This window comes from Accipiter gentilis, chromosome 21 (assembly GCF_929443795.1).
Source record: "Accipiter gentilis chromosome 21, bAccGen1.1, whole genome shotgun sequence".
Taxonomy (NCBI): domain Eukaryota; kingdom Metazoa; phylum Chordata; class Aves; order Accipitriformes; family Accipitridae; genus Astur; species Astur gentilis.
Window position 1 is genome coordinate 15818385 of NC_064900.1, and position 26380 is coordinate 15844764.

Consider the following 26380-nt stretch of genomic DNA (forward strand, 5'->3'; position numbering starts at 1 on the left):
TGACAGTCGTCTCATCCTAGGTTGTTTTTTTAAAAAACAACTCTTTATGAAGAGTGCACAAGACCTTGCAGATACTAAAATACCTCTGTCGTCCGCTCCTAAACTAATTCCATCATGTCTTTCTTCAGATCTTTAAGCGCAATACTGGTCTACGTTTCCTGCCACAGAAAACCTGTACATTCAGGCAGCTTCTACTGGAAAGGGTTAAGATGAGTGCTCACATGAAATGACAGCTATCACAAGATGAAGAAGGTCATGTAGCCTTGAACGTTAACATTTTAAATGTTGACATAAAACCACTGTTACAACTTACTCTCACCAGTCTACAGGGTTCAGTCTGCCTTAGATTACGATCTCCTAAATTTATCTGTGACACTTTACAAAATGGTTCATTCTTGTACCCTGGAAACAAGATTTGTTAAGCTAGTTTAGAGGATATTTGAATACATAGGTTAGCTAGCTCTTTAGGCATTTGCACTATCTAGTTTTTACAGACGACAAACTGTGAACTGAGAACAACTCTTGCTAAAGTCAGTGGAAATTTCTGGCTGCATGGCACTTCAAAAATAAATCTTTACTCCTCTGAGTAAGGATTTATGGATTTAAACTTCTACATAAGGACTTCAGGACATAGGTTGTTGTGGGTTCTTTTTAAATACATATGAGGACAAGGATTCAGGATCAAGTCTTGCTCAGAATTGCCCTCCTAATAGACCTCAGAACAGCACAACTCTGCTCAAGCTTATGCTAGAAGAGCTATAAAAAGCAAATCTCTAATCTGCTGGAGATACATGCCAATGGAGGGAGGATAACAAAATAAATTCCAGATCGCATTCAGTATCTTAAATGCCTCCTGTAAATCACAAGATCATAGATAGTTCTAATCCCCTTTCTGAAGCTGCTCTTATCTCTGTGATACATAAAATGTATTTGTGCATTTACATTTTGTAAAACCTTTACTCCTGTAACATTTACGTTCAGTGCTGAGAAGTCAGTGTTCTTTTTTGGTAGAGAAAAACAAAACATGTAAACTGAAGTTGTATGACAGAGATGCATTAAAAGGAACACTACTGACCTTGAATAGTTGCCAGTGTACTGTTGCTCATCAGGGCTGGGCTGAGAGCACCACCTAACGTCCCTGGATTGAGACTGAGTAAGGCACCTCTGCAGGAAGCAAGATTGTGGAAGAAGAAACAAAGACAAAGGGAAGGAGCATTACTTTTAAGAAAAGGTTGTCACTGTTCAGAAGTACACCATCATATCTTAAAAAAAAAAAAAAAAAAGAAAAAAAAAGGGAGGGGGGGGGGGGGCGCGACACAGGAACGACCAGAGATTAAGGGCTAATTTTAGTTTATTTTAGTTTTTCCTTCATGATGCCTTGAGTAGATGTTGCCTTTCAGCTGTGTGGTTAGCAACATGCCTGAAGTACAGGCACTGTAAATACATGACTTGTATTGATTGTTGCTGTAAAATATTCTTGTAAAGTATTTTGGGGAAATTGCCACTCGTTAGAGAGCTATTGTAATCTCCCAGATAAGAAAGGTGTAAATCAAGAGGAATTGAAGAAACGAGTCATCTCTTGGAGCAACATTTTAAAAACTAAAACTTCAAGGATACATCATCATGCATCTTTTACAGCTTCTTGCTCATGATGGAGAAATGAACACAGAGGTGTGAAGTGCGTCTAGACTAGCTCTCCACTTTACAATTAGTAGAACAGATTTTATGATTTGCTGATAGGTTGCAGTTCTTAAGTCAAGCTCTGCAGTGGGATGGATGACTTATCAAATAGCAACATTTCTGCAACACAGCTTTTTCATCTGTAAAATGAAAATAATATTTGTGTACATTCGTGGGAATGGCCAATTACTATCTATAAGTAAACCTTCAGAATTTGACATCAATGACACTAGAATCACCAAGTGAGCTACCAGAAAATAGTGATACATAAAACCAATTTATCCCAAGAATTCTCCTTCCCTCTTCTGTCATCTCACGTAAAAGGGTGTGAAAAATTCATCCTTACCCAGCTGCAAACTGCGAGGATGCCATCAAGCCTGGGTTTAGTCCAGCTGCAGCAGCCATGGCAGCAAGACTTGCATTTGCAGGCAACTGTGCAGCTCCTTGTAATGCGGCTGCTGCCGCTGTTTGCAACCCTGATGCCGTTACCATCACCTGGCTGGTCCCAAGAGGGGAGGACAAAGGAGTGGAGGTTGTCTGTGTTGTGCTGGTCTCACTGGCACTGGATGCCTCCGAAGTGGAGGCTGAGGCAGAAGGGGAAGGACTCAGGGAGGGCGATGTCACTGCTGAAGAAGCTGGAGGTGCTGTTGAAATCACTGTTGCTGTGTTGTTGGAGGTGGTTTCTGTTGTGCCTAGAAGATTGATTCTGGTTAGATCAGTACAAAACACAGACATGACTGAACAGAAACCACTACACTACCCACCTGAACTGAACAGCACATCCAACTGAAAGGGAGACATACACACATTTCCATAGAACCAAGAAACACACCAAAAGTCTAAATGAGAAGCTCAGAATACAATGAAATGACAATTCCTGACAGGAGGCTGAGGAGCTCTAGAAGCTAGCAATGGAATATAGCATAATTCATTTCAGCATCACCTGTGATTTTATCCCCAGAAAAGTCAACTAAATGGTCGCAAAGACTGAAGTTTCCTTGTGGAGTAACAAGGAACAATGACAAGAATGTGCTGGGATACCAGCGACCAATACTGAATAAACTTTTTAAGAGTTTAAAAGGGTAAAATGGTTAATATGGCAGCAAGAGAAATCAGTCCTTACCTGTGACTGACAGACTAGTTACAGCAGGACTGGTCAGAGGGAGCACAGGATTGACTGTCAGGGTTGTAGCTGCACTGCTAGTCACAAGGCTTGGTGTGGTTGCCACCTGGAGGTCAAAAGAAAACCCAACTGCTCAACTGTTAAAAGACAAAGAGTTAGCTACTAGACTTGAATTTCTTTCTTCCCATCCTCAGCTGAGGAAGTTATCAGGGAAAACACTGCATATAAACTAACTTTTCTGTAATTTCATTACTTTGTCATTCAGTGGACCAACCAGAGCACTTTCTCTAATTACCAGCAATATCTTCATTCTCAATCATCCAGTATTTCAAGAGAGCTATATCCATTACTTCCATACTATCTCAGGACTGCAAATTAGCCCTCCCTCACTGCCTCCCCCCAAATACAGCACCTTGTTTTAATAGTCACTCTTATAGAAAGAGTTACAAAATACATTATTTCTGCCTGGGTTTTTTTCTTGTTTAAATGTCTTTTCGGCTCCAAATCTCTTTCTCTGATAAAATTATTTAAATGCCCCAGCATTACCAAAGGTATTTAGAGCAATGTGTTTACATGGATAAACAGAATAACTTTTTGCTTTCACTGAACCAAACTATAAGCTGTACTTTGATAAGTTTCCTTGTGCCAGAGGAAGGATCTCTGAATTTTAAAACATTCAAATGACACTACCTATTTTTATTTGTGGACAGCTTATTACAAGAAAGCTACAATAAACTGAAGACATTAGAGATAAAAAACACCAAAGATTTAAGGCTGGAGGAACTCGCTTATGAGGAAAAATGAAATATAAGGAGAAAAAGGACTTTTTATGGACAAGAAATGGTATCCAACAGTAATATTTGAAGCCTGTTATACAACAATGAGAGAAATGAATCCTTTAGAATTGCCCCAGAGAACATAGCCAAGGATACAGGCTAAAATCTTCCTCCTTTCCCCTCTCTTACCTTTATTATCAGAGAAATCTCTCTCATGCTGCATATCCTCTTATAGGAAGTCAAACGCTTCATGCATTTTAAACAAGACTGGGCAACTGGGACAGATCTAAAAGCTTTCCACCCACCTCAAATAGTGTATGAAATAAAGAAGAGCTAGATACATAGTACACTTCCCACTAATGCAGCCCAGGCATCATATCTGTCATCTGCCCACCGAACGGTTAAGGCCAAGGTCACAATCCATATTTCAGGGCAGTGAGTGACCGAGAATTAATACAGCTAACCCCGTGGTTACAAAGACTGACTCTGCCAATGCAAAAGTAGGCTGCTATCAAAAGGAGCACTCCCCTCTGATCTTGCTTCAGAGCCCTAGCACTTGTGCAGCCAGGCTACAAGTCAGATTGGTTATCTAGCCATAATGAAAATTCATCATTGTTCTCCACATGGTTAATTTGCAGTCGAACTAGTAAACTAATCCCAATCATACTATGCACACGTAATCTCCAGAGCTGACGCAAGGAATCAACAAAGCACATAGCCAGTGAAGGCTGGGGGCAGCAGGGCTGGAATATCCATTTGAGTGGTAGCACAGTCTTACAAGAAGCTTACAACGAGTGAAAATGCTTAGTGAAACTTCACTGAAAAAAACCCGAGACTGTGGTTAACACCTCAATTTCTTACATTCAATGGCAGTATATAACAAAAGGGGAATTTATGATGGAAAGCTTTCTTAAGTTGCGGTCTGAGTAAACTTGCGTGGCTACTAAAACACTATCACAAATCCCACCATGTTCTACTTTGGTAGCAAGACCTTGCTTTCCAATTGGGGGAAAAAAATAAAAATAATAATAAAAAAAAGACTAAGTACATTTAACACATCCTTTCCCCTGAAACAAAAAGTTGCATGCACACATCCTGAGACAAGGATGAGGGGAAAGAATGACACGTCACCAAAATTAATGGTTTAATGAAGTACTGGAACATATTAGCTACTACAGTGATGAGGGTGGAATAAACACTACAAAAGGACAGCTACAGGCTACATAAATTCCACCACATTCCTATTAGCATAGCTACTATGAAATCTAATAGCTACTGTTTCTATTTATGAGAACAGACCTCCATGGACATTGGTAGCAAAGGAGCTGAAGGAACCTTGATGCATGTGTTTTGTTACTCTTATTTTCATGAAGTTTGTGTTTACCTGAGGCAAATACAAGTGTGGGAAATTAATTACATGAGTATTAGCTAAATTGTTCCTTTGTTCCATGTCTTTTTTTATATAAATCATTCCTGACTAAAAGTGACAACAATGGTATCGTTGGATTTGTGCGACTTAAGTCTCCAAATGATGCAGTTTACTGCTGCTCATCTACTTATCGGAGCAGCCAAAATACGAGGGAAGGGGTAGAGCTGTTAAGGGTTTTATTATTACCATTATTTTACAAAAAAGTTTGGGCAAGAGAGAAAGTCCAGATATAAACTGGAGTTACTATGTGAAATATGTTCAAAGCAATAACCCCAACTGCAAATTTGCTAGTCAGAATATTTACTCACGAGCTGACTAAATAAAACACCCCAACTGAAGGCCCAACTACTGCCTGATTTGTAAGCATTATCTCTCTTAGTACTCGAGTAGGATATTTAAAATGCCAGTAAAATATAAATTTGTGAGAACAAGTCTGCTGTACAAAGAAGGGGCAGCATGTGCAACTTCCACAGTGAGCACAGTAGAACTATCTCTTCCAGTGATCTTTGTCAACACAGTTTCTGGATCCTTACCAGTGAGGTTGGGCAAGGGAAAATTGCTTTGATGGGCGAGCTGCTGGTTCCACCACTGCTGGGTGGGTTGATCCTTTTCTCCTTCTGGCGCCGGTTACAGAACCAAACGCGGATCACCTCCTTCTCCATGTTTAGCTGGTCAGCTATCATGGTGATCTCATCCGAGGTAGGCTTTTGGTTCTGAGAAAAGGAAATAGTACTTGAAAAGCTATGAAATTACCTTCTGAAGTTTTACACTATCGCTGCTTCTATAATGTAGAAATCTGGATGGGCCATTTATATCCAGAATCTAGACAGTGGTACAGTAGAGAGAGACCACAATAGATACTTCTGCCCTCCATCTTCCTAGTTAGAGCTGTGTTCCTCAGAGACGGGTGATGAAGACTAAGCTCACATGCTTCTTTTTGAGAGAAGGGATCCAACTTGTGAGTTAATCCTCCAAGGGATTCTAGACCTTGATATGGAAATCTTTCTTTCAGCATCTCTCAAAAAGGAATAGGAAAGATTAACTATAGCAATAGCCAAATAACCCCAAGCTGTCTAGACCTAAATGAAAGACAGGTAGATTGAACGGACCACTTACAGAGGCTATCTGCCCATATAGCTGCACAAAGTGCCTAACAAGAGTAGCATAAGGGCAGCTAAAAACCTCACATTATATATGTGTAGACTGTCACCCATTTACCCATTCTTAGAAAGGGTAATCTTTTTTCTTCCTTTCGATGTGCAGAATACCAAACTTAGATCTATGGTTAGATCTATGGTTCAGGATCTTGGAATATGAAATCACAAAGTCAGTGCACTGCAAAAACCAGTGAGTTTTTTTGAGGGGTTTTGTGTTGTGGGGTTTTGTTTGTTTGTTTAAGTGAAGTAGACATTGATGTGTGCTTCTTGGCACAGCCTTTGTATTCACTTTGTTTAGTACAAGCACTTTCCTAAATAGCACAGTAATGGGTTGACTCTAAGAGATATGACTGTTAAGCAAAGTTTCTTCATTTCTTTATAGGCTGAGCAGAGCACCAGGATCACTGACCTCCAGGAAACTCTTCTCTAAGGCCACACGTATGTTGGTCTCTATGCTGGTGCGTTTCTTCCTCCTACGGTTCAAGCCTTCAATCCCCAGCCCTGGAGAATTCAGGGCACTTGGGCTGGAGAGAGTTGAATCAGACGAGAGGTTTTCTGAAAAAAGAAAGTAACATAAATCAGGAGACTTTATTTGAATGCAGTGCAATCTAATGCAAGTGTGCTTCACCTGTGCAAGGTATAGTAAAACCCACTCGGTATGTATTCCAGATATATAGAGATATCTGAAGATCACATGCATTAATTGCTGTACTTGTAAATTACAACATATGCTTGAAACTTAAAAGCTACAAGTAAGCCCAGAGGGTGCTCTCTGGTCCTGTACGCTACCACAAGATGCCTTTTATAATACCTATACAAAATTTGTCTCCCTTATCTCATTCCACCCCTCATTCATTCACTACAGGTCACAGGGTAAAATAAAAAGAGCAGTTACTGATATCCATGAGCCACAGCTGTAAATCACAGGCAATTTTGAAAAATTCTAAGCAGCCTGAAATTTCTTTTACCCACTCTGCAATACACAATAGGAAGAAGTTCATAGCCCACTTCACAGTGTTCAACCTCTTCTCTCTGGAGATCTTAGCAGATACTCAGTGCTATGCAGTTCTACAGAACAGCCTACACAGCTAGCAGCTCCCGCTCCTTAGCTTCACTAGGTCTCTAGCTGCCAACCCCTAATCCTGTCTTTCTGGCTCCACAGAGAGCAAACAGAAAACACACTTGACCCCACTTTGTAGCAGAAAGGGCAAAATAACCAACAGGCAGGTTCCAGCAGGGAATTTAAAGTGATTAATTATGGCTGGAGATCCCTCACTGCACTGGAGTTTGTGGGTGATAAGCAGGTGTCAAAGTTCATAATGCCTAAGATCATTCTGGTAGGCTCAAATGGGCAAGTACATTCAGTTCATTATTTTCTGGATTACCCCCGCTCCCCCCACCCAGTAACGGCACCCATAAATGTGCTGAAACCCCTCTCCATCTTGAAAACCCCACAGAACAAGCTGACTTCTATAACAATAAATTCTCCAACACTCCAACGTAACGTAATGGAAGAGATCATCAGTATGCTTCTGCTGCCTGGTTTTACCTAAAAGTAGCCTTTAAAGCCATCTAAATCTTTCTTCCAAAAATTTTCATGAAACTGAATCAGAGCCAAAGAAAACGGTTCCCAACTTCCAGGCTGTGAAGGACCCTGACACTGTTTACAGTCCTTAACTTGACTTCACAGATCCAAGTATTTCTTCAGGCTAGCAGGAAAAGCAAACCATGACATTCCTTGCAGCGCTAGACTCATCCACTGCTGCTGGAAGGTTTGGGGACCAATGGCCTGTGGACTAGAGCACTGAGTGTGAAGATCTTTATGTTTTCTATCACAGACCTAGATTACCTAAAGATAACTGCTGTCAGCACAACAGAATGACAGCATAAAGGTCTCTTCATTTTGGTAAAAATAGGAAGGCACATACCATCCCTGCCATCTGTTTAGCAGATCCATCAGTTTTATACTGTGTATGGTTGTATACTTGGAAGAAAAAACTGGCTGACGGCACTCTTAAACACTATCCTAACACCTAGCACCATCATCCAAGCTCCTTTTGCTGGTGGGGAAAAAAACACCAACAAAACCCCCCCAAAAAAGAACACTACCAACATTGGTATCATGAGTGACTTATATCCCAGGAAAAAATAATCTGGAAGGAAAAAGCAAAACCTAACTCACAAAGAATTCTTCCTATGGGGAGAGAGTGTTTACATGGACCCTTGGAGAGAGATGAAAAGAATGCACATAGGGGGTGTGGGAGGAGATGAATGCAATAAGCTCTGCCCACTGAAACAAAAACACATGCAACCCTCTCTCTCTACTACACATCTAAAAAAGAAAGCTAGAAGAGGATTAGAAGTTATATGCACTAACATACATGAAGGAGGAAAACCATGACACATATTATACCTCATCCCATGCAATTATTCAGCTGGCTGCAGAACACAATTCTGCAAGTTCATATTGGAATGATTTCAGATGCATATAGGCACTTGAAAAGGGAAGTATGGACCCTTTTCCTACACCCTTATTTGTCCCATGGACAGTTACAAAGCTTGGTGGCTTCATGAAACCATAAGGGCACAAATGAAGCAGTTTATCAGAGTTTTTCAGAATGCTACTGATTTTGATAGGCTGGTGAAGAAATACGCAGACTCATTCACCTGCATCATTGAGCCACTTTTCCAGAAGTGGCTTTAACTTGCACATGTTCTTAAAGCTGAGGTTCAAGGCTTCAAAGCGAGAGATGGTAGTTTGGCTGAAGTCATTTCCATAGAGTTTGCCCATAGCGAGCCCAACATCACCCTGGACAAAGAAAAAGAAAAAAGGGATTCACCAACATAGGCACTTCCAAAGCAAGGAATCCTGTCACATTCTTGTGTTCCCTCAGTGATTCCACTGCTGCATGGGATTTCAGTTTCACAGAAACTTGCCCAGCACTACCAAGATTCATGCTAAAGCAAATAATCATAAAGAAATGTCCAACCTCAGTCAGTTTAACCATGTAACACTTTCCAGGAAATCCCTGATACTTTGTCTTCTTAGCATTATCACCGAGCAGAACATTCCACTGAATATTAACTTGTAATTTTTTTTCTTAGTTCTTTAAAATAAGTAAAGGCCAAGTTCTCTTTAGGAGCAGATTTAAGTATCTGCATATTTCACACCAAAGAAGAAAAGTTCAAATAAACAGAAATGCAGTGAATTAATGTTCTCAGATTAGTAGAAAACACTCTTGAAAAGATGTTTGCAAACATATACCACATTTAAATAGATGCAAAAATATTCTTATCTGAACTTTTAATATCTTCTGAGGTTCAAACCAAACTTCTCCCCACAGATACACATTTCAAAGCGGACAAGAAGTTGAACCATTTCAAATAATGATTAACCATAGTCTTCACTACCATAACCCATCTGCCAAAAAGCTACCCATGAGATTTACAGACAGATGATCATCTCTTTACATCTGTTATTGCTTTTCAAAACTCAGTTTTAGCCAGCTATCAGACATTCTGCTTACCCTAATATATATACATATATATATATATATGCATCTATATAGTTTACACTTGGAAAGTCTTGTCTAAAAAGAATAATAATTACAAAAATCAATCCATTCTTGATTGTGGTTGTTAAAAACACCATAATGTTTTCTTGTTTTGTTTTAAAGCTGGACGGTCCTGCCCTTTGAAAAAATGTAATTATTTTTTAAGTATGCTATTTGGTCTAAAGTGGTTTAATTTAGAGTTTTATTTTTTAACACAAAAAAATATGAAAATTCTAGAAGAAGAGGCTGAAAAGCTTGAGCATAGTTAGTGGAGTTTAATTGCAAGTGGGTTAGTTGGATTGTGCATAAAGCTTGCTTTCTTTCCTTTTAGGTCAGATTCACAACCACAGTTTGATACAAGTATACTAATAGCATGCAGCGTGGCCATGTACAAGCGAGGGAGAAAACCACCTTTGGTAAGCTTAGTAAATTGTGCAGGTTGTGTAAAGAAAACAATTTCCTTCCTAGAAGAGGACCAGAACAATTGGTTTGTATGCCCTTCAATCAGAGGAAACATGTGGTAACTCACATTTATACCTCTACCATATGCCAGGATTCCATGCATTTTAAAACTCATAAATCATTCCAAGAGAAGTAACATGGATGTTCTACCGGGTTTATGAAGAAGAAAACCTGGCTATGTAAACAATTTTAGAGATAAGTTGATTTATGTCTTGGCAGGAAAGAGTTATGAAATTTGCTCCAGCCCCCCAACTAAATTTAATTCTGGTATTTATGTTGTTCTTACTTACATTTGCCATCTGATTTAAAATGAATAGTTAACCATTTCTTTGTCGATAGTTTTCAATGCCAAAAGGTGGCAGCATTTCAGCTGTAGGTAAAGGAATTTACATATTGGGATGAGGATTTTATTTATCAGGATGGGCCACTGAAAGGATGGATGTAACAGAGGATAAAGGCTATACGCATCTGATCTGCTCTGTAGGTCAAATGAAGCTCCGGTACCAGACTGAAACTGTTTATAAGGCACATCCTTGTTGTGTGTACTGATCTATTAAGAAACTCAGAGGGACTAGCAGAGGTAATACCTTTTACAGAATAAAAATAACATTGTCTAAAATGTTTGCTCACATAGCTTGAATTTGTACCGACCAATTAGTCACATACCTGCAATAATGCTAAGATGCAGTATGCTCATTGTGTCTCTGTATGTCAAACATGGGAGATATTTTTAAGGAAAACAATTAAACAAAAGGATGTAAATCCATCACCCATTTTTCAGGGTGGGAGAAGAGACAGAACTGCAGAAATTCAAAACCCGTTATATTGTTCACAAGACAGAATGTAGTGATTAGTTTGCAATGCAAACTGAATTTTACAATTATTTTTGAAAGGCAGGGGTGGCGTGAGTCTGAAAAAGCTTACAGTACCATTGGAAATAAATTTCTTTTATCCTCTGAAAGGCAGTCTATTTATCCAACTATAGGAAACCAAAGTAATAAGGGTCTCTAATTATCATCCAATTATGCAATTAGGTAGAAGTTATTAGAACTGCCTAATTATACACATACAAACTCAGAGTAGGATAGGAATGATAAAATGCAATTTTATCACCTTCTAAAGATTCCCGTTTTAAGCTCAAAGGCAAATACTGAAATGTAAGCCTAAGCAGTTGTGTTCATTTTTCCTCACCATGGAAATTCACAACAGCATCAATAAAGAAAGGTTAACCCATAACTTAAAAAGTCTAGTTGAACCTTTATAATTATCTCACAGCAGGGCAGATTAAACATAACTAGAGATCTGCATGAATCTCCACAGTCAGGCTATAGGGAAGCTATTGTATTTTATTCTGTTCTGCTCTATTCTAGCTTTTGTGTGTGTCCATAACTTGTATTTCTGTGCTTCCCTCTAGTGGAAAGAAGGGAGGGAAGGAGGTACACATGCCAGCAAAATGCACTTCATTTTACTAAGAACATTCTGTTCTTGAGTTATAATTAAGATGCTGCCAGGAACTTTCATTATGAACCCTGATTTTTCAAACATTTAGGGCTTTGCCAGAAAAATAAATCTGACTTCAGCACATACTTTCAGCTAGAGTAGATTTACTTATTCTGGGCGGGGGGGGGGGGGGGGGGGGGGGGGGGGCGGGGCCCAGGGGGGCGGAACAAATCACATATGTTGGACTGACTGCTCTGAGCTCAGACTTTTAAATACCTACTTTGATTTTTGCATGGTATTTCTTCTAATGAAAACATGCATATGCTTACCACAAACTCCTGCCAAAATTAACTGTTTACCTGGACAGATATTTTAATTTTGTGGGGAAAAAAAATCCAAGCAGCATTTCCCTTCAACAGAATAACGGAACACATAAATGCACTTTGTATTTTTAATTTCACTATGTTCAAGATTACTTTTCTTCTGCTCTATGGGTATTTCTGAGCTTTTAAGCAAACCAAAACAAACCACAACTCCAGTTCACCTCTGTAAGGAGAGAACTTCAAAGGTGACAGACAGTCCTTTCAGGTTTTGTTTAGGAACCTTAGCAAAAGCATTAAATACAGAAATCATTGATGTTTAATGGGAAAATACACTTGAGAGATAAAAACCCTTTAACAACCAAAGCAACTCCACAGTTCTGATATACTTTTTAAACACAGAGAGCAGTTAATTGTGCTGTATGATTTTTGGAACTGTGTACTTCTGAAGGCAGCTTTAAAGTGCTTTGTCCCATTCATTTTACATCCTATAGAATGAATAGTGCACATGCAATGACATCTGGAGCTCGTAAATGCACGTACCTGCTGGGAAAATGGCTATGCTTTAAAACCAACAGGGAAGCAAGATGTATGTATGGCTTTTTCTGTTACTTCTTAGAAATCCCCTACATAAAGGCCAGAGCATAACCCTATTTAAGAAGGTTCTCCCAGGAAAAGGTAGAATTGTAGTCTCCCTCCAGACTTGAAAGATGAGACCTTAGAATCCACACCGGCAGCCACTAAGGTACACAGTCTCACCTGAGTGAATCCAAGTTTGATCCGTCTTTGTTTGAAAGTCTTGGCAAACTGCTCAAGCTCCTCAAGGTCACTGGGCTCCTCCAAGCTGGGAGTGTCGATTCGCTTTGGTGTTGACTGGCTCTGTGGAAGTGGCTGAATGGGGGTCGCTGCTATTGTGCGTGTTGGGGTTGCTGGCTATTAAGATAGAGTGCAAGGAAAAGATGAAAATCAGACTTAAAAGAATAATCAGCAAAAATTAAATTCAAAAAAGGTATGCAAGGTTTCTGTGAGAAAGATCAATGAATTTGACATTTCCAGCAGTCTGAAAGTTCCTCCAATTTATTTACATTCCTCTCAAGAATGAGCAATCACAATCCAGAAAACTGTATTAGTATGACAGCCTTTTAAAGGCTCTGTCAGAACCAATTAAAGAAAAGTAAGAGATGTTCAATGCAGCAGATAACCAACAACTTTCACTTGCTACAGAAGCTGCTCAAAGAAAGGCTGAACACTCTTACTTGATATAGTTCTATCATTTATAGACAGCTTGGCATTCATCCCCTTTTAATCATTTTAAAATTGAATTTACTGCTTGTGTGAGGCAGCAGATTGTCATCAGCCCAAAAGATTCAAGTCTTCTATTTAATCTAGGAACAGTGAGCACATACAGGTACAGCAAACATGGCAAGTTTCCTCTAACGCCATCTCTTGTGACTGACTCAACTCCTTCAGTGAGAAGAAACTAGATCTACCTCTAACCCTTCTGTTGATACTTAAAACACTAAGAATGAATGTACTGGTGATACAAGAAATTAAGCAAAGGCAACCTGCAGAAAATAATTCCTTTTAGGTTACATTTTTCCTCTATAGAAAAGGCTAATTTTCCAGGAAGTCCACATGAGGTTCACTATTCCTGAACATTGGCATACTAGAGTGTTTTGCTATGCAGCAATAATAAGAATCTGAAAAAAACTGAGCATCATGGAAAATATTCACAGGTGACCAAAATATATGAAGATCAGGTATTGCACAGTTCAGGCTTTACGTGCAACAGGAACATTGGAAACATGTTAGGAGTACGTAACTCTACCTTCTTACATGCCATAGACGAACTGAGATGCAGAGACAAATCATTTACTCTAGTTAAATTCTGTTCAGTTGAGCTGAGGTTCTTAAGTAAAGGTGACTTCATGCTTTTATGTCCTATGCCCAGTTCTGAAGCTACAGACTCCTTCAGGCCAAATAAGAACAGCCTCAAATCTATGCAATGCTACAGTACTATGCAAAGTCTATGCAAAGGTCCAGAAATGGCTGTTCTAAAAGAAATGGCCTACATACAGCTGATTCTTTATGTAGCTCCTTATGTTGTTTTTCTCCTGGTTTAGTGCAGTATTTTGCAGTGCATAGCAGATGGTAGAGGGAGGTCAGGATCTATAATTCCATTACCTGAGAAATAATGTGATCATATATGATCTTTCTAGGATTGCAGATATATGTGCCACACTATAAAGGTTTTTAATATTTTTTAATTTACATTAAACATAGTGGGTAATTACTGCAATATGTCTTTACTGACTTTACCCCCCTTATATAATTTATTTTCTCTTTGTAGTTTTGATACTTTTTTTAATCCAAGTATAATCTTCAGTAGGGAATCGTGCAGCTAACTGAGGTATGAACTACAGACGTGAGACAAATTCCATTTTCCACACGGTGCATGAAAAATATAGGTGGTATAATAGAAGATGCAGTTTTCTAAGACTCTGATAGACTCAGGCATCTTATTACAGACTAAAAAATTCTTATATGTAACCAAGTTGGCAGGAAGATACCGTATGATATTACACAGTATTTGAGAAACAGCATGCAGTCATGTAACTAAACTGCACAGTAGAATCCAGAGTGAAGCAAAACTGAATTTGCAGGCACGTGCAACCTTAAAATTGTTTTTCTTGCAGTCTGAAAGCTTAATCGTAGAGCTTTAATATTTTAACATATACTAACAGAATATTTAATGCATTTCTAACAACCTCTTCACTTTCACAGAAGGTAACTAATAAGACTGGCAATGACTTAGCAATAATAGCAAAACAACTAGGCTACAATAAAGATAGATTAACACTGCAATCTTTAGAAAAAAAGGTACTTGTCAGTAATCCTCTTTTTGAGCTTTTTAGGTAGCCCACACCTTGCTCCTCTGAATTTCACAAATTTTTAGATTGTCCAAGAAAGCCTTACAAGAAATCAAATAATGCTCTAGTGCCGTTAACTCAAGATACCAATCACGGAAATTTTCAGCTAAAAATAAAAATTTACAGTGTTAAATGCATTAAAAGAGGCACATTAGGGTGGAAACTGCAAAACTGAAGTTACTGATACTTCAGCTGCACACTGATTTTATCCAGAAAGACAAACTCGCTATTATAGCTACAATATCTACTCTAGTAACTAATACAAAGGGTCCGCTCCCTTGCAATAGTTTAAATCCCCTCAAAGCAACTCATGAACTGTAGAAATAAGCCTGACCTGCGAGGCAAGGGTGATGCTTGGCTGAGACTGCAGGAGGTTGGCTTGGCTTTGCTGAGGTAGTTGCGTTAAGAGATTCTGCGCTTGCAGGAGACCTGGAGAGAGAAAAGGGCGGGTTTGGTTTGTCATTTAAAAAGACTAAAACATGAAATGAGGTGAAACAAGGCTCTTGCCAAATAATGAAAGTTACAAAAAATTTTATACGCAAGCCTTCATTTCATCCCTGCATAGATATCTTCAGACTTTGGACTTTTCAGTCTAAAATCCCCTTGCATTTTCCTTAAGTATTATGTGGTAACAGAAGGCTAAAAGAGAGAAGTCTGTACTAGTCTCCTCTGCAGAAGGAGTTTGCAGTGATCTAGGTTATCCCAGTTCTGTGTGCAGGAATCATTTATTGCCCCTTTCAGCTTGCAGATTTTGGGTAAACCTCCTCCTGTAACCAACAGCTGCCTAAGAATTAGAGCGCCATATAAAAATAAACAACTGAACACTAATCAGATCAAATCTAACAACTGAATACTAATCAAAACCACAAATCTGGCTCCTTGATCACCCTTCTCCCTCTCCGTATCACCCCATGCCAGCTGCCTAACAAAAGAAGGCAACTTTCTCTGGCAAACTCAGGCAGACCACACCAGAAGACAAAACAAGCCCAGTTAACCTCCTCCTGGCTGAAATAGAGAAAGAATCTTTTGGAAAATTAACCAGAACTTAAAGCTTAGGTAAGATACTGAACATTGCTTAAATTGCACAAATAGAATAAACATTACACCGAATATATGAAAACCCCTGCTATTATGAAAAGGTGACAACATTAAAGAACATTTGGGACTGATGCAACCCATATACACAATATGCTGTCATTCTAAAAATAAATTCTCTTAGTCTACTATTTGTATGGTTTATTAAATCTCTCAGGAAATTGAGATACATGCTTGCATCTATATATTTTAACTAGAAGTTATCTGGGTGGTGTTTTTTTTTAATTTCTAATATTAAAATTTATCTATTTTTAAGGGGTAAGAATCTTGACAAAAATATATCTACAGTTAGTCAACTCCCTCAATTTTATTCTGAAAAATATTACTGTTATTCTAAAAACCTGAAACGAGGAGGGAACAATGGCATGACAACAACAGATGGACACTCTGGCCACTCAGAGGGCAGAACACCAAGCAAGTACCACTTAAATTCTGTAATTTGAGTTCAACACGGTCTGTTCTGGCTCATCAGCAGGCCGATCAATCAGAGCATACCACTCATGACCAGCTTCCTCTTAGCAGAATACAGGTAGGGGACACAGGAATTTAGGACTTGATAAATACAGAGTGAGAAACTGGATGTTTTATGTGAGGTTAAGGCCAAAGAAGACATGAAAAGAAGGACTACCACGGGTAGGAAGAAGAAAACGTATCCTCAATGAGTGATACACAACTACAGAAGAACTGTCTTCTGACAGTGATATTACTGTTACTTTTTTTTTTTTAAACAGTGTTGAATATGTATTTTAAACACGATGTGTTGCTATCAAAATGCTCAAGACCTACAGAATAAAGCCAGCTGCTTATGCAACATAATAGCACAGCATAGACAACTATGTAAATTTGCTTTGCACCACATAATCAACATGTTCCAGCTGTGTTTTTGAAAAGACACAGTGAGGGAATGGCTCAGCTTAAGGAACTTCCAAGACAGCCACCTACTACAGTTACACAGTGCTTTTTACAATGCAAATATTTGTTCGCTTGAAAGATGATTTCAGCTGCCCAACTCTAAATATTAATTAGTGAACAGTCACCTCTAAGTGAAGAGGTTTTGACCTTCATTTAGTGACAGTGACTTTTAACTGACAACTTGAAATAGAAAGAGGCAAGCCATCACACCGACATTACACGGTGGCTGACCAACAATGAAACCAAAAATAGGCAGCTGACAGTGACCACATTTGACCTGTAGTCCACTGGTAACACCATCGATCATAAGTTACTGACTCATCTTATGACCGTAATCAGAGTAATTAGGACTGTCCTTTTGTGATTTTTTTCTGTCCTCAAAGAAATCCCAGAGGATGTTTTTCTGACAGTAACACTTCTGCTGAAGAGCACAAGACAACTACACTCTTCCTCATTTTATTCTCACTTGTATGTTCTGAAGTAATTCTCACTGAAGGACAATATAAAATATTCTGAACATGTTTAATCTACTCAGTTTTTACATCATTTTATCCTATTTAAGAAATACTAATACAAGGCATCTCAGGCAGAAACTGGAAAAAAACCAAGGTAGTTCAACCTGCAGCTCACTGAGGTAGGGGGAAGATCGGGGGATGGGGAAAGCAGCTGAACTGTTTTGGCAAAGTATGCACCTTTTCCACTGACTTACAGTCTTTTCAGACAGTTGCCACGCACATGCTTTGGACTCTTGTTGGCTTCCATGGGTGGGCAGCTGCAGTTTTGCTCTTTTCAGATATGACTTGTACTAGTCTAAGCTTCACCTTTGGTTTTTTTCCTGAGGAAAAACTATTGTTCCCCACTTCAGTCCAAGATAACTTCAGTAACTTAACTTACAGGACACATGGCACAGCCTTTTAAATACAGTCTAAGTCCAAAACTGCACCTTTTAGGCAACTGCTGAGCTATTGGTGTTTCAAACTCCACTGTTTTCCTTAGGGACTCATACTGGCATCAATACTGTTTAACATCTTTATTACCAATAAGGATGATGGGACAAAATACATTCTCAGCAAGTTTGTGGACAATACCAAACATGGGTAGGGTGGTCAATAGGCCAGAAGGCAGGGTCTAGACAGGCTGGACAACTGGAACCTTATGAAGATCAATGCACGAAAATGCAACGTCCTGCATGGGGGCTGGAATAACCCTGTGCAGCAACACAGGGTGGGCACTGGCTGGCTAGAAAGCAGTTTTGCAGAAAAAAGACCTGGGGCTTCTAGAGGAAAAGAAGATGAACCTGAGCCAGCAGAGTGCCCTTACAATAAAGACAGTTGACCACATCCTGGGCTGTATTTGCAAGAGTGCAGCCAGCAGATCAAGGGCTGTGATTCTTCCCCTCCATTTGGCACTTGTGAGACCACATCTGGAGGACTGTGTTCAGCCTTCGGTTTCCCAGTGCAAGACACAATGACATCCTGGATTTTGTACATTCAAGGCCCACCAGAGTGGCTAACAGGCTGGAACACCCATATGAGGAATGGATAAGTGAGCTAGTTTGTTCAGTCTTATGAGAAGACTAAGGTGAGATCCTACTGCAAAGACAGAAATGAACTCTTCTTGAGGGTGCACAGCAATGAGATGCAACAGACATTAAGCTGGAACATGGAAAACTCTAACTAGATATAAGGAAACCACTTTTTAATTTTTTTTTTACCATGGTCAAATATTGGGGCAGGTACTTGAAGAGGTTGCAGAATTTCCATCCTTGCAGATGTTCAAACTCAACTGGCCAAGGCGCTGAGCACTCTGCTGTAGCTGGACCTGCTTTGAGCAAGACTATATGACCTCTAGAGGTCCCTTCCAACCTATATGATTTTTTTGAATCTATAAAAACTAATATTGTACTTGTATACTTAACTTTACAGAGGTATTATTTCTAAACCTCTGCTTTGGGTTCTAAGAGCCCAGTGGTATTATTGCATTAAATATAGCATACAAATTACCTACATGACACTCCAAAAGAACGCACAGAGGTAGATAAGGATTTATGCAAAAGTATGATGCTTTAGAGGTATTAATTTTTTTTTTAATAGTTAAAGTAAATGCAGCTACCATCATCCAGGACTTTTCCTGTAATGTCTACAAGTAGCATGAATGATGGCCCAAGCAAAAAAACTCTTCTTGCCAACCAACAGTCCCCAAGGACTGATCTTGAGTTCAGTTCTTATTGTCTAAAATTAAACAAAAGATAAAACAAGCATTCAAGTGCAGATTTTTTCAGCATAATTTTTAAAAAGTTGGCCCAGAAGCATAATAGATAATTCATCCCTAATTGATCTCCCAAATGAGTGAATTTTTTCATCTAAGAACTTCTTGACTGCTTTTCCTCTGCCAAAGCTGTTCATGTTCTCACAAACATATCCTGGATGTTAGCTTGCAAGACAAAGCCATTACAATGCCATAATCTGATTAAGTGGAAACAACTGAAAAGGAAGAAGGGTGGGTGTCATACCACATATTACATACACTGCCTTTTGATCAACTTTGTTGATCACTGTTGATGGAAAGAAACTTCTGGGCACTTTGGTGTACCTCATTTTATCAAATCCAGATCTTCCAAAATAGGGACTCATAGTTGGAATTATATTGGGATCCAACACAGGAGAGAAAGTACCAACCTATGCATTCCCACAAATCTGTTCCACTGAAAATCTGAGTGCCACTGGTTTTAAAGAAAGCTCTATGCTAGTTTCTTGAGAATATTTATTATTTTACAAAGTTGACTAATGGAGCAATAGGACAAGAATAACATGGAAAAGTCAGCTACAACAGCAAACAGCAAAATAAAAATACACACTTTCTCAATCTTTCTCATAAATAATAACATACTGTTTGAGATCTTCTAACAATAACCATGAAATACTGCAAAAAGCCATATCAAAAGTGAGATAAGGGGCATTATGACGTAGATGTTGCTTTATCACTGAGTGCTCATGAAGAAAATTAGATCCATTCAAGCATTTCAGTTTGGACGGTTGTCACACACTAATGGCCTATGGTCAGAACATAGAATATAAATCTTCCTACATTTTTGAGCTATTCAGTTGTCCAGGCTGCACATTACCAGTAAAACATGGTGTTTCTACACACGCCACGTCACTGATGACAGCAATATGTAGGTCTTAAATTGCAGTGAAGAAATAATTTTCAGAGACAGCCCCTGGAAAAAGTACTGTGAAAACCTCTTCTGGTAGTTATTCTACTTCAGAAGATTTTAAACAAACAAAAAGCTGTTCTTCCTTTCTATAATGCAAACAATTCATTTTGAGAGATGAATATAACTTGCTTCTGTTAGTTTTCTTTTTTGTGAAGCATTGTCCTGGTTTCAGCTGGGAAAGAGTTAATTGTCTTCCTAGTAGCTGGTACAGTGCTATGTTTTTGAGTTGGGTATGGGAAGAATGTTGACAACACACTGGTGTTTTCAGTTGTTGCTCAGTAGTGTTTAGACTAAAGTCAAGGATTTTTCAGCTTCTCATGCCCAGCCAGCCAGAAAGCTGGAGGGGCACAAGAAGTTGTCACAGGACACAGCCAGGGCAGCTGACCCCAACTGGCCAACGGTGTATTCCATACCATGGGACGTCCCATCTAGTATAGGAACTGGGAAGTGGGGGCGGGGTATCGCCGCTCAGGGACTAGCTGAGTGTCGGCCGGTGGGTGGTGAGCAATTGCCCTACGCATCATTTGTACATTCCAATCCTTTTATTACTACTGTTGTCATTTTATTAGTGTTATCATTATTAGTTTCTTTTTTGTTCTATTAAACCGTTCTTATCTCAACCCATGAGTTTTACTTCTTTTCCCGATTTTCTCCCCCATCCCACCGGGTGGGTGGGGGGAGCGAGTGAGCGGCTGCGTGGTGCTTAGTTGCTGGCTGGGGTTAAACCACGACAAGCATCTTCAGAGGTATTTTAGAAAACCAGCAGAAGTTAGCTGAAAAATGTAGGCAGACATTAATACTAGTGAGTTTTTCAAAACAATGCTTTTGTGCTTGCTATTTCCTTAAAAAAAATTATTTTTAAAAAGCCTGTTTTAAAGAACCCTTGAACTAAATTTTGGTGAAGCTTGATTTCTTCTAGAAGAATATGTTAAGCTGAAAAGTTCTGCTTCATTTTAAGAAAGTAGTACATCACTAAATGCCTCCATGAGAAAAGTCTTTTAGCCATCTTCTGGCTAGCCACTTCTTTATACCAGTGCTGGTATAAAAGCTCTCCTAAATCAAGTCCTATTAAAAGAAAGTTAATTTTGACTAACCCTTTATTCAAATGTGAGAGCATTCAGACAGTGAGAGAGCTTCAGCATAATGGAAAGCTAGTTCTATCCAAGTCGTAGTATATAAGAAGGAATGATGCATGAAAAAATTGAAAGGAACAGAAGAAAACGAGGTGCACAGAGCTGCTTTATAGGACAGCCAGGCTCTGGAGGACTATTCAAGCATAACAGGATTTGCCTTCTGAGCAAGAATCTTTGGATTACGAGACCTGAACAACTGAGTAGAGTTCATGTAGAAGAGAAAGGGGGGAAAAAGACCATTGGAGTATAGCAGCATTAGAGGCCATGGCTAAATGCAGTTTTCTGTGGGCATCAACAAATGGGGTGCAATCAGTACTGTGATGTATTGCAACTTGAATACATTAGTCCTTAGAGCAAAGTTCCTGTACAACGTTCCTGTACAACATCTTAGCTGGTCTGGCACACTACCACCTACCACTGCCTTGGTTTGCCTTTAGCATGTAAGCCATATCCAGTATATTGCCAAAATATTATTTCCAAGAGTTGTTATACAAAATCAAGCATTCTAGCTCTTTTCCCAAGGTGTAATTATTATTTCAGTTTATGACAAAATTCACTGTACCCTCTTTAGGCTTAAGGACTTCTCTAGTCTCCCACAAGGACTCAATTTTGTAATCTTTTTCCAGTTTTAGAATTTTGTAGCCCTTTTAGCATTGACCTACAGCCCACACACCCTCCAGGACTCCACCTCCTAGGATTCTACCTTTGAGTTCTGGAGAGCTGTCTTCTCCAAGTTCTCTTCCCAGTAGGCTTCCTTCTTGAGAGCCTGACCCAGAAATTCAGATGCTGCAGTATTTCCCAAGAGGCCTTGTTGCTAACAAATGTTCTCATGACATGATCTCCGGATTGATCCTCCTTGACAAGTGAGCTATACAAACTTTGACAAGGCTGAGGTCTAACATCCAGAAAGGGAAAACCTGTTAGAGTCTCCTAATTGCAATACTGTTATTTCTCCTAGGGAACATCAACAGTTAGTCAAGGTGTATGGAACCACCTCGGTTTCACCCTCTCCTCTCCTAAAAGCTATGTGTGACTTTCTTTTCTGGGAAGGAGCACTTACCCTGCTGCCCCTGCGGTGTTTGTGAGATGATGAACTGTGCTGGCTGCAAGTTGGTTGTTGGATGCACCAACACAAACTGTTGCAGGTTGAGATTCTGCTGCTGAAGCTGCTGCAAGTGCTGCAAATCCTTAAGGAAACAGGGGAAGGGGGGGGAAAAAAAAAAAAAGGAAAGAAAAAAAAAAGAAAAAGGAAAAGAAAGAGCTGTGTGTTAGACATTTAAGTCAGCTATGACTCCCAATGTAAATAGATTTCCTATCAACCAGTTACAGTCTAACATTTAGAGATAGAAGTGGATGTCAAACACAGCAGTCCTGCTACTGAATATCCTTTAGAATTTCACTGTCCTTCATAAAACCAAATAAAAATTGTTTACCAAATAACCCAGAAAATATTTCCAGCACTGCTCTGCTGTAAAAAAAAAAAAAATAATCTCCCTCCCCCACCAAATGCAGTTTTCGAATACTTTAGACTTATCAGCACCTGGATTTCTCAGACCTATTTTTTGAGGATGCAACTCTGCTACAAAATTCATTGTTGACAAATCAAGCATATTAGCTGGGAGCTATTTTTGTTTATAACAACAACAATCTGCAATCACCATTCTAATCAGCAACAGGAAAGCAAAACAATTACAGATTCATAGTTTGCACTCCGGCTGTTCAGGTCAAATTTTGGGAAGTAGCTAACTCAAATAGTAAATATATTTGATCAGTTCTGAAACAAATTACAATAAGCTTAACAGACATGGCTATAATTAAAGGTTAAAAGGAATAACCCAAAACACTGCACTATTGTAAACCCCTACTTTTATGTATTTAAAACATTCAGAACTATTAATTTCCTATAATTAAATGACTAGTCTCAACATAAATGCTAATCTCTGAGAAACTGAATCATCAAGAAAAATGCTTCAACTTGCTGTTTAGCTGGAGAATGAAAACAGAGAGAACTGCTTAAAAATATTCCCCCCAAACTCGCCTTTTTCTTTTTATCTTCTCCAAACAGGACAACAACAAGAGTAACTGAAATTTGAAAATTGAAGCACAATGTGAAGCCAGACAACATAACAGAGGTAATCTATGAAAACTACCCATACACATGTGTAGAGAATCTTTTCATCTTTCTGAAAAGAAGCTGTTTCAAAATACCTGCCAAGCAGGTGGATAAAAGCCTGAAATATTTCCCACACTTACCACCTCCCATTAAACAAACCGAACCAATCAAACAAAAAAACTCCCCAAACTCTATTTCAGATAAGTTACTCAGATACCAGGGTACCTGTTTGAAGATAGATACCCTCTTCTGGGTCCAACTGTGTCGGAAGATAGTTACAATGCCAGTTCACTCCTAAACAGTGCTCAATCTGGCTGCTTGAATGGAGCTGCTCGATTTAACATACTTCGTAATATACTCGAGTTAAAGTGAGCCAGACTAACAAAGACCTGCTTCTTAAAGCCAGTAAGGTAGCCCCCATGCATTTTGACTGATGCAGGTTATGAGCACTCGCACAAGCTGCTCAGCCAGCATATGTGAAAGGCCATTAACTGCCAGCAATGCAGATGGTGATGGCAAGTCAAGCCAGACTGACAAGAATGACTTCTTATTTACATGACACAACCATTTGCAGAATACAGTTATCTGTCTATGACCTTAAGTTACTTTAAAACTGTTAAACTAAGACATAAAAGTTGCAACAATCTCCTCCTACAGGAAGAGGGGTGGGGAGAGTTGGTGGAAAGGAAGACTAGGGAGGAAAAAAAACGGGGAGTCCACTGATTTATTAGACCATAGACACGCATTATGAGAAAACGACTACTTAACCTGCATTACATAGACACTGGCCATCAATCACTTAGGCAACTTGGTCAAGTTACGTGAAAAGTATGCAGTATAATAATATGGCAGGCAGATACCAGATGGATTGGCCAAGCAATGCTGTTTAAGAAACGGGAACTTCCATTTCTTAAACAAAATGGTAAAATTTTGAAAAGTGCCCCCCAGTGCAACAGAGTGGTTTTAAAGTTGACAGTATTGTTTGCTTTCAGAAAATTTGCGAAGTGCTGCAACCATTCCTATGAAATCAAGGCCAATTTCCTTCCTAAAAAAAGAGAGATAAAACTGCTCCAGTTTTTCCTGGGAACTGCGTGTTTCTTCTAACTTCATATCATAAAGTTACATTGGTCAGAACTGCTACTAAAAAATCTTACTTCTTCAGCCCAACATGACATGAACCTCCACTCACTTATTCATTGATTTTCAATGCTCTACTGGTAACGTTTGCAGATTCAGCAGACCCGCCAGCACAGAGGGGCTTGTACTGAATTGGATGTGAGGACTAGATGCAGAGGAAGAAACAGAAATAGAAAGAGTAGGGCAAGCTGACTAAGGCTGTGAATGCTGGATAGAAGAAAAAGAAATGAAGAGAGGCTGAAGGATGAAAACAGAGGTAGATAAAAGTAGAAACACAAAATGAAGAGTTGGGAATAAATTTTTGAAGGAAAAAGTATGGACAGAAAAACAGATAGGTTGAGGACCTCTCCCACCAAAAGCAAATGAATGACACACCCACCCCACCCCCAGATGACCAATTAGATCTCAAATTATGTGAAGTACCACTACAGGAGATGAAGTTACGTACAAGAAAAAATACAAAGAAACAGTGGCAATATATTTGTAAGATCAAAGGAGGAGAGCTTTTTGTTTAAGACTATAGTATTCATAACACAGGGTACCCAGCTAAGACATGACAGCTCTTATCATCAGGCTCTTACACTTTAATATGAGAAAACTGTTTTTAAATTGAGGCCTCAGGGATAACTGGTATAAGCGATCTTATTCTGCGCATCTGCCTTGGTAAATAGTATCTTGGCTGAGTCTTGTTTAAATACAGAAATATAATTCTGTAATGCAGAATGGAAACGATACCTCCAAGGCTAATCACTCTTAAATAGCCCTACCAGCCCTTCAAATTCATTTGAAATCCAACTTTATTTCTACCTTGGGAAAGTTTTATTATTTAGTTAATTGTAGCATTACAATAAATCTCCCAAGAGCAACCATGCAAACAACCTCAACACTGTTTTCCTATACTGATCTTTTTTTTCCTCAATGGTAAAATCTGTGTACTAGCACAAGCACATAGAAAGAGATGGAAAGACTTTTGAGAAAATGCATGTCTTCTGGTGATGCCTAACAATTTAGAAAGATCAAAACAATCCAACTCCTACCTTGGCAGAATAATCTGCCAAATGCTATGTCTTGACGTGAGGAAGTTTTTCAGTTAAAAAAAATAAATAATAAAAATCCAAAGTTCTAAATTCAATGCCATTACCTCTAGTTACAACTTCAGTACAAACTTAAGCATCTCTGTCATTTTGAGGTTTACATCATATAAACATTGATCATGGATCCTGAAAACAAGTATATTTTACAAGGAACTCCAAAACTTGGTGCAACTGTTTAGTGATAATTTAGCATCAGCCCAGCAGCAGCACTAACATCTTACCAAACTGCTGCACAGATACTTTACATTAACTGCAGTGCACGTTAAAGAAGTCATGCTTGTGCAATTAGTTAATTAAAATAAATATGGTAATCCCCCTGCTGCAGAGACCTGCCAGTTAATCAATTATTCAAAAATCATCAATTAAAACAAACATTCAGCTATTTGTGTAATCAGCTACATGTTTACAATAGCAACGCAAACAAAGCTGAGCACTGTTTATAAATCGTTGTCAAGATGGACCAAAAAGCGTGGTGTTACCCACCTACAAACCTAGACAGAAGTTTTCCACTAAGTATCTCAAATTGTATCCAACACCTGCACAAATTATGCCCTGCACTTTCATCATAAGAAGCAGCTAACAAGATTCAACCAAGCTACATTTATATATCAAAATAATCTATCCTAAAAGAAATTAATTATAAAGTCAAACATTTAATTAGGAATGCCAGAAAACAAGTGAAACTTCCCCCCCCCCCCCCCCCCCCCCCCGTGCACATTATATACATTATATGGTGGCAACTACATGATCACATGCTATTTTTCATAGAGCCTTTAGCTCATTCACGGGCACAAACCAGACAATGCTC

At 39.0% G+C, this 26380-nt stretch overlaps 1 protein-coding gene across 13 annotated transcripts in view; it reads right to left on the reverse strand.

The window, feature by feature from the left end:
• The window catches only part of POU2F1 (POU class 2 homeobox 1), a 146262-nt gene that overhangs the window by 37642 nt on the left and 82240 nt on the right, over positions 1 to 26380 (reverse strand). For 9 of the 13 annotated variants that reach the window (XR_007508994.1, XR_007508997.1, XR_007508996.1 and 6 more), the window contains 9 exons: positions 22289 to 22415; positions 15206 to 15300; positions 12701 to 12874; positions 8833 to 8974; positions 6575 to 6720; positions 5542 to 5721; positions 2804 to 2909; positions 2027 to 2372; positions 1076 to 1164 (listed from right to left, as the gene is read on the reverse strand). Coding sequence is in view for 2 of the 13 variants with exons in the window: in XM_049824331.1 (XP_049680288.1) it covers positions 1076 to 1164; positions 2027 to 2372; positions 2804 to 2909; positions 5542 to 5721; positions 6575 to 6720; positions 8833 to 8974; positions 12701 to 12874; positions 15206 to 15300; positions 22289 to 22415 (1405 nt within the window). In the remaining 11 variants the exon portion in view is untranslated. Of the gene's footprint in view, positions 1 to 1075; positions 1165 to 1684; positions 1821 to 2026; positions 2373 to 2803; positions 2910 to 5541; positions 5722 to 6574; positions 6721 to 8832; positions 8975 to 12700; positions 12875 to 15205; positions 15301 to 22288; positions 22416 to 26380 lie in introns of those variants that run through there. The other 4 variants (XR_007509000.1, XR_007508999.1, XR_007508993.1 and 1 more) reach the window with 2 other exon arrangements.